This window comes from Rhodnius prolixus, unplaced genomic scaffold (assembly GCF_049639745.1).
Source record: "Rhodnius prolixus isolate KJV_2025 unplaced genomic scaffold, Rpr scaffold_2, whole genome shotgun sequence".
Classification (NCBI taxonomy): domain Eukaryota; kingdom Metazoa; phylum Arthropoda; class Insecta; order Hemiptera; family Reduviidae; genus Rhodnius; species Rhodnius prolixus.
In genome coordinates, this window is record NW_027411592.1 from 30,045,338 (window position 1) to 30,054,879 (window position 9,542).

Sequence of the window (9,542 nt, forward strand, 5' to 3'; positions counted from 1 at the left end):
CACTAACACGATCAGTGTGTTAGTGGTAAGGACACGAGTGTACTCTATTTGGCATCGTCCTTATTTAAGGCTAAAGTAAAGGAAAATAACACGAAGTCGTGTAGAATTTCGCCTTAAGTTACTGTTGTGTGAAGGAAGATGGTTATTTCGTCAGCTACAGTGTTATGTACCATAAAAAAGAGTATTGTACACATCTTTTAACAATCGCATCGATCCGTTTGTGTATATATAGCGATAGAAAGAGAGCGGAGAGGTGAGAGGAGGCTGCAAGAGGAAAAAGAGGACGAGTAAAGATGTGCGCCCCTTGTTAGAAGATGCTCGGTGTATGTGAAGCCGGTGTGCTGTAAAGTTGGTGAAAGCCGGTGGAAATTTGTCTCCACCCTGCGCGATATAATTGTGAAGTAGGGTTGTCGTAGTGGGGGCAGCAGCTACAAGAGGGCTGCGACCAGAGTGGGGACTCCCAGAAAGAGATGGAAAGTAAGGAGACAGATATTGATTCTGTTAGCAGTGGCTTCTCTTTTAGTTCGCTTACTTGGGCCGCCAGTGTATTAGAGCCGCGCTGTGTTCGTGTGATTGCCTTTGTCACACTAGCGCTTCTAGTTTCCCACTCCGCAACAATATTGTTCAACAGTCAACAAGCCGAGAGTCTAATAAACTGCCACTGTAAACACTGTGCGCCTCCAGAGCCGCTCCCAGCGCTGCCCCGCCGTCCTGTATTGTTTATTACAACTACCGCCTCCATCCGCCTCCACACAACTCTACCCAACATTATCCAACCGAAATAAATTTGTAACCTAAAACTACTCGCCTCTTCTCTGCATCTTTAGCCACCTTTAGCCCCTCACTCTCAACACTATGTGCCACAAATGGCATAACAACACTGTACACACATCAGTATAGCTACAAACACAGTCGGCAACTAAAATCTACACCTTTACTAGCTTTTACACGCCAAGCTGTACAAAATATTATCTTAATCTTTGCCAACAGATGACTGCAAGCATTTTATATCCACAACCAAAAATAGTGTTTATCAAAAATTATTTTTTCTACGGCTGTGCGGAAAATCGGTGTCAATCTCATGGCCACAAGTTCTTCGGAGAATCAGTCCTTCTTTGCCACATGGACTTGCTTTCTCCTCTGATGTCAGGAATTCTGATAAGTACTCATTATAGACATTGATCTCGCGTTGAAAATTATATTACTATGCCTTATTTTGCATCAGTCTGTCTAGTTCAATTAGGTTTATTTATTTCTGTAGCAATACAAAAAAAAAAAATGAGGTTTTTAAATCATTAATTTTTTACAAAAACCGCCTAGGAACAGCAAATTCCGCTACAATTTTCTTTTTAGCTTTAATCCATTAATACAACATCATCCCCCAAAGTCCACACAACTCTACCCAACATTATCCAACCGAAATAAATTTGTAACCTAAAATTACTCGCCTCTTCTCTGCATCTTTAGCCACCTTTAGCCCCTCACTCTCAACACTATGTGCCACAAATGGCATAACAACTCTGTACACACATCAGTATAGCTACAAACACAGTCGGCAACTAAAATCTACACCTTTACTAGCTTTTACAAGCCAAGATGTACAAAATATTATCTTAATCCGCTGTTGCCCTCGCGAGCTCTTCAGAGACTAATAAACAGTCTGACATCCAGCGGATCAAAAAATCTTTCCTGACTTCTTCAGATCAAATTCAAATGTAGATATTTCAATTTGAAAGTTTCGGTTTATTAACATTTTTTTTTTATTAGAGTTTCCCTAGAAACCTGAACATGCCAAAAATGTATGTAACTATTGCGTAAAAGTTTTGTAAATCGAGAGTAACAACACAAGCCGAATGGCAATATTCCGCACTTGCCTGAATAGATCACAATAAATCATTAGAGACCAATAGAGAGATAGTAATAATACACGAAATAACACTTTTCCACATAATTTTGCTTCGATTCCACTTTCTCGCAGGAGGCAAATGGCGAATTAATGACCTGGGCAAGTGTAACCCTCAAAAACACCCTATTTTTTTTATCTGTTTGTCCACACTTTTGGCAAGGAACAGTTTAGTTATTTAATTTGTGTAAAGTAGGATAACACGGCCAGTAATCAAAGTCTAATCTCCAGCACAAAATCTCGCCCAAATTTATGCAGTGCTCTTCTTCTTTTTCACAATTATTTCACATCTCTGGACACGACGAGACCAAATCAGATCCTTCTTTAACAAATTATAAACAGATTACAATTAATCAATTTTATAATAGTAACCGCGAATTACTCCGTTCAAACAGGCGCCTTATTCCTTCCTTATTCAAGCAGATCAAGTAAGAATTCTAATCATAATAGAACATTTTTCTGTTCAATTACCTACCTCTGTATTAACCAGCAGAACTGCGAGGTGTAGCTATTAAATAACGAGACTGATGCTGCTACAGAAGAACTATGCATGCGCCAAATCCTAACGACCGATAGATGTGCAGCGTAAATCCTTCTCTATCGATTGCAGCGTCTCACGTGTTTGTAGAGAAATCTGTCTGACCGTAACCGTCGTTTGTGTACTAGAGGTGTTATTTTCGTTTTGCCGAAAACATGATACTACACTTGTAGTAGAGCAACGAATTGTCGTGAAATTTCACATCAAAACTTGATAAAACCGCTACTGAAACTTATCTTTTATTAAAAAAAGTTTATGGCGATGAATGTTAATTACGTGCGCAAGTTTTTGAGTGGTTCAAGCGTTTTCAAGATGGCCGAGAAGACGTCAGAGATGATGACCGCCTGGGTTGCCCTTCCACGTCCAAAACGGATGAAAATATCGACTATAATTAATCGACATTACTACCGTGAGGTGCATGCTCAACTCCGTGGAAGAGTAAGGAAAAAACGACCCGATTTTTGGAAGTATCTCATCTGGAGTAATTTTTCTCGCCCACTGAACCTTTTTTCCTTCAACTCGACACCTCTTTTCTATCACATTAACAAACTTGTTTACTTGATAACAAGTTTTTAAGACCTTTGGTTTACAATCACGACACAAATATAAGTCCGATATTCGGAGGAGTTGGTTAGGAGAAGTGTTATTGGTAAAAAGTTGGAAATCTAACTAGCCTACCCAGATAGAATATCTAGCTGCGCTCGTAATCTCACGGTAATAACCGATTTGCTGCACAAGAGCAGAGCCATAAAATTTCTACCGTTATTTACAATCAACAATCTTCAGAACAAATCTCTCAGAATATAATTATTGGAGATCAGACATTACGTATTAATTACAGAGAGAAAAGTATATAAAAAAGCAAACTATGGCAAGATAGATTGGAATGTACATTATATACAATTGGTTTCACTTGATTAATTTTCCATTTGCAAGGCAAAGTTTATATTGGGGTTGAATGTAGAGAGGGAGGAAAGTTACTACAGGGGAAGATTCACATGGGGTGTGAAAGTATAACAGTATCGTCTACAAAGTTACCTCCAGGAAACATCTTGCGTTAAGGTTAGCAGTTTGTACCGTAGCAGGTTAAAGAGATAAATGGCTCCACAAGTTTATATAACTGAATTTATACGCATCTAACTTAACTATAAAGATAGAAACTGTGAGTAGATCAAGATCTGTTGGGAGAACAACGCATTGGAAGTTTGACACGTTGAAAATGGCGAATTCTACAACTTCTCCGTATTATTTTGTACATTCCCAACCAACCGTCTTGTTCTAATACTTTTTTCTACTCATATTAACATTTCATACCAACAGAAATATTGGTTAAATTCAGTGTTTTGTTTATAAACCAGGGACACTCTACTTCATCTCCAAAAATATTCTTAAGCACGGTTCATTCTCATTTTAGAAGGACAAAATACACTTAAATTTCACTGCTACAGAAGATTTTTACACTTGATTTCAACATAGTGAAAATAAGTAAATCAATTTATTTTCAAAAATACAGATTGAGCTTGGTTTTACTTTAATTTAATATTTTATTTGTAGTAATATGAAAAGCTGAGGATTCAAAATAGACTTCACACAATCATAAATAAAATTAAAAAAATAAAAAATAAAATAAGTTAGACAATGTTTTGGTGAAGTTGGCAGGTATTGAAGTGGAAAGACACAGCCATTAAACTTTCAGAGTATTTTTCTGGAGTCAAACCACATCAAGAAAACCATCTTGTTAAAAAAGACAATATTTAGTCAGCAGGCAGGAAGACTAATTGTAATCACTAGGTTCGCCAGTTTGTCTAGGCTATTATAATTGCAAATTCAGTCCTACATTAATTGAGTTGCACGTAGCTTATTTTATTTTTTTTTATCAAATCAGTTTTTTCAAAGTGTTCATAAATTCTATATTCTGAAGTACTTAGTTAATAATTATACTTGAAATAAATTCACCTAGTCAACCTAGCCTGCAAACAATGTAGCTCTTCTAAAATACTCGTACAATAATCTATCACACATTACACTGAAAATTTATTTGGATTAAAGATTTAATTTCTCACCGAGAGAAAGTTAAAAATTTAATGCGAAACGATATACATCAATATTCTTCCAAATGCCTTATCTTAAGAACATGAGAATAATAATTAAAACTGTCCGGTAGGACAGTTGTATAAGGGTTGACCATCAAAAACTGCACGAAAAAGCGTAACGTTGAAAAACACCCAACTTTGACAATTTTTTTCTGTTTTTCTATAAAAGATAAAATTCCCAAATTTTCTTTAAATTATAGGGCAAACCCTCCTTTATAACTGTAATTTTTTTGCAACCACCCAGATCTAATAGGTTTCGAGAAAAAAGTTGCCGAAAATGAGCAAAAACGGCTTTTTCAAAAAATGTTCTTGTTCTTGTTCTTCTTCTTCTTCTTCTTCTTGTTCTTGTTGTTACCTTTTTTGTAAACAACGTAGCGCCAAAACGCGTGAACCGATTTTCATGAATGAGGTGTCATTCGATTCAATATTTTATGTAGATGTGCCTTTTGGGGGTCCCGACGCTGTACATCGAATGGGAGAGGAGTTAGCCCCCTTTATGTAAGGCCCCCTCCAAAATTATTATTACTAATTACTCTGTAAATCTTGGCCCGATTTTGATAAAATTTGTTAGGATGATAGGGTTAGGGCTCCCCTACGTAACATTAAAGCGGCGATCAGCTCTTACACTTGTTAAGGGGAAGTATAGCAATCGTTTCAAATTATCGACACGTGAACCGATTTTTATGAATGAAGTGTCATTCGAATCGAAATTTTTTACAGATTTGCACTTTAAAAGTCTCGGCATCGTGCCTCATAAGGAGGGGAGTTTTCCCCACCCAAATAAGGCCCTTTTTAAAACTATTATTACCAATATTTCTATAACGCTTAGTCCGATTTTGATAAAATTCAGCTCGAATAAGTGGTTAAAGCTCCTCTACGTTGCTGATTCTCTTGCTCCTACTAAGAGGAAGTACTGCAATCGTTTAAATTATCAATAAGTGAACCGATTTAAATCAATGAATTGTTCGATTAAAAAATCTTTGCCTCTTTGCCTTTTAGGGAGAAGTACTGCAATCCTAGTTTATTTTTCTTACTCCTCTTAAAAGGAAGTACTGAAATCGCAGTTTAATTTTGCTATTTACGTACAAATACCTTCCTATGTTATTCAAAACGCTTTCTCAAAAAAATTGTTATTGAGGATGGTTTGGGAGCCGCAACTACAATCATTTTTTAAAAAGATCTCTCCAGTGGTAGTTAACACCTTATCAGGTTATAATGATAGAATTGCTTATTCCAAATTTTAAAAAAATCTGTAAAGCAGATATGTAACTTTGTAAAATAGACAAAAAGGAAAATCTATCCAAAAGGTACAAAAATCTCCTTAACAAAAACTTACAGTTTAAAATGTTAAGTATAAGGGTTGATTAAACGCCAAAAGGTACACAAATCAGCGAGTAACCAACATTTCATTAATACCTCATTAATATTTAAGTAATTCTACTGCATTAATTTTCATTAATAAGTTATTTTTTAGATTTTATTAGATATCACAGACCCTTATGCTGGCCACTTCATTTATATTATTTTTTTGTTATAATTATGATAAATCACATATACGTACATGCATGTTAAAGTAGAAAAAGACAAAGTTAGAGTAGGCTACTGTCTTGAATTCGACTTACCGAAATATTCGTGAGCACAATTAACACACAGTTAATAACAAGTAGATTATTAAACAATAATTATTCATTTCTCTATTGTAATTTAATTTAGTCCCCCTAATTTTACTTATAGTAAAATACTGGAATAATTAGCTGTCCTAAATATATGCATATCTTATTTACTTTATATTACATATATACAACATTGTGGGAAGAACACCTAGATGGAGAATGTAATTGAAGAAAACTATATTATTTGCGATAAAGCCAGATAATTATTACCTATTATTATAAACGTTTGACTACTTCATACAATAACAATTACTTTAATCGAAGAATGAACTTAAACCGACGATTTTTATTTAAGAAATAAAAATAAATAAATAAAAAAAACAAAATCATTGATGTTTGTTGGTGTAAGCATTTTTTTAAACAAGGTTTTGAATTTTTTAGCCTCATATTTTTATTTTATTTTTTATAACGTTTTTCTTTTTAACCTGTAATTAGTAGTTTGATTATTATAAATAACTAGATATTACAGTCAATCTACAGTGCTACTTGAACATATATTTTGTAGACGAAAATGGCCAGCATAAGGGTCTGTGATATCTAATAAAATCTAAAAAATAACTTATTAATGAAAATTAATGCAGTAGAATTACTTAAATATTAATGAGGTATTAATGAAATGTTGGTTACTCGCTGATTTGTGTACCTTTTGGCGTTTAATCAACCCTTATACTTAACATTTTAAACTGTAAGTTTTTGTTAAGGAGTAGTACATTAGTCTTTGAAGTAGATGCTGAGAGCGAAAACAGATTAGCTATTTAGGGTTTCTGGAATCATTGAGGGTTCCTGACACAGACTCACTGAAATAATACGAGTTGATAAAATCAACTATTTAGTCGCATGCAAACTTCAGCTTACCGACACAAGCACTCGGGTTTCCTAGTTACACATTAAAATGAAATAGGCATCAAATAATTTATTTGATCATTGAGTTGATGAACACAGAACCTTACGATCTATTCCTATTGAGGGGCATCTGAAACCATTCCCCTCTTATCCATCATAACTTCTCCACATCGTACAGCCTTTCTAGTTAGTGGTTCATATTCCCCGCCATCTTTGTGAAGAGAATCGTTCCGTGTTTACAAATTGTCTCAAACCAAATCAATTTCCTTTTTCTAGATACCATCAGCGCTTTTCTCTTCGATTTCGTCCGCTGTCTGGTCTCATTTCATGATCTGGTAATTTCTTCTTCGCCAGAACCATCAAGAAGTTCATTTCTGTTTGTCTTTCGTGTTCCACAATCTCTTGATAATCCGCTAAAAGAAGGTTATATATGTAGCTATTTTCGGCGATAAGCTTTCCATTTTCTATCAAATTTTTGTGATCATTGTTCCAGGTATACATTGAGATATACATATTTTGAATATCTTAGCTGATATACAGCCACCCTAAAATAGTCCTTTGCTGGAGATAAACTCTAGAAGGATGCGTAGTTTATTTTTATTTTATGTTCACCAACCGTCTAAGGTGGCTTAGCTAATGTACCGGCACATTATCTTTATTGGTGCACTATCATACTAAAACAAAAAATTAAGATTGAGAATTTATTGATAAAATTAAGGGTGTTTCGAATATCTCTTCAAATTTATTCAAATACCTCTAATTTGAAAATTGACTTGACTTGATAATGACACATTGTCATTAAATATGTCAAGAAAAAAGACAGCGAAAAGTTTAAGTAGTTCTGTTCTGATCTATTATTTATGCCATTAGGCGAAATCTAATGAAAATAGAAACAACTATTAGGCTATTAGGAGAAGAATAGAACTGAAATCTATTCAGTTCATTTATAATCTTGAAACAATCTTTCTACCTAAGTGTTGTTGGGTTAATGGTTTCAGTTTGTGAGTTTTACCCATCTAATTAATTCGATTTATCAGCAATCAATAAATAATGAAAAATTTAAAAAAATATCATAGAGAAAATTAAAAGAAAGTAAAAACAGTCACCCTCTCTAGAGTAGCCAAATCCAAACAAATCACAATGACGATGAACTTTAATTTAAGAATAATTTTTCAATTAGGGTTCTAGAAAGTTAACCTGCATAAAAAACAGAAGTAAAATTTAGCTATTAATTGGCCCAATGGGGTAATGATTTCATTATAGAAAGATATACTGGCACTTAATATTATATTTCTCACTTTGTACCAAGTAGCATTTGATAATATGAAGGGATTTTACATTAGTAGCAGAATTTTAAGTGTGGTATACGCTCTGTATACCTAATGATCAAAGGCCTAATGTACTTCGTGAATCTCTTTCATTGTCCACGCTAAATACACTCCGGACAGGTTTGACAGCAGTGCTTTTAAACATTGTCATTATTTTCTTTTTAATTGATAAACTCTTGAATATCACACCAACTACTACATGCTTTAGACAATTTAAACAAAATATATTATGGAAATTTTATGAAACTTAATTTTATTCGTCATAATAGAGTCTAAAAGAAGAAGAACAATTATACAGACACGTAATTTGAATTTGGCATTTTATTCAATAAATAAATTATGAAATTACTCACCCTAGGTATGGGCGATGGGCTAGTGGTGATATGCATTGCATTGGCAGCCTAAGGCATAGTTAGCTAGACGAAGGCGGCCGAGATTGTGGTAGCGAAAAGAAGTGTTCCTGTCTGGCCGAAGGAGGGCAGCAGCCCATGCGCATCCAAGTTTTTCCACATAACTGTTGTAACCGTCCACCAACAGATAGCAGCACCTACAGCACTACGATTACACTTTCCTATCGTCATAATACATTCAATGAGGAATGTGGGTCACTAATTGTGTATATCCTTATATACATCTCTCTTCTTGCAAATAATTACTGTAGTAAGACAATTATTTTATACAGTTTAAATATTATATGGAGCTGTCATTAAGGGATATATTATTTTTGGTTATACATACTTGATTTTTGGACATATGGATTAAAATTGATGTGTAGATTATATATTTTTTTTATAATTTAAAAGCTATCTTAATCAGAAAATATAAAAGACAGTTACAATTCTTTCATAGTTAGAAAGTAAAGAAAATTCAATATACGACGGCCTCAATCAGATAAATATCTCTAATACAAAAACTTTGCATTAATACGCGTAATTTATGGTTTTTCTTTATTTTAATAAACTATCTTCATCTATGTATCTATAGACTATGTATAGACCATGTGTCTATAAACTATGTACATCTACATATTTTAGTATGTCCTGACAAAAGCACATTAACCATTTTTTCTTCTGAGGGCTGAGAAACATCGATATTTCTAATTTACTGTTAGTCCTATCTTTTTCAACTTTTCTTTTTCTTTTGTGGATCTTCAGCCTCTTTTGC

The 9,542-nt window shown here is 34.1% G+C and overlaps 1 protein-coding gene across 1 annotated transcript in view; it reads right to left on the reverse strand.

The window, feature by feature from the left end:
- mirr (iroquois-class homeodomain protein mirror) overlaps positions 1–8,829 on the reverse strand; it is a 162,793-nt gene extending 153,964 nt beyond the window's left edge. Inside the window, exon 1 of the mRNA XM_074118925.1 lies at positions 8,732–8,829. Coding sequence (XP_073975026.1) covers positions 8,732–8,767 — 36 coding nt within the window. The 5' untranslated portion in view covers positions 8,768–8,829. The remainder of the gene's footprint in view (positions 1–8,731) is intronic.
- Between the last annotated feature and the right edge of the window lie 713 nt (positions 8,830–9,542).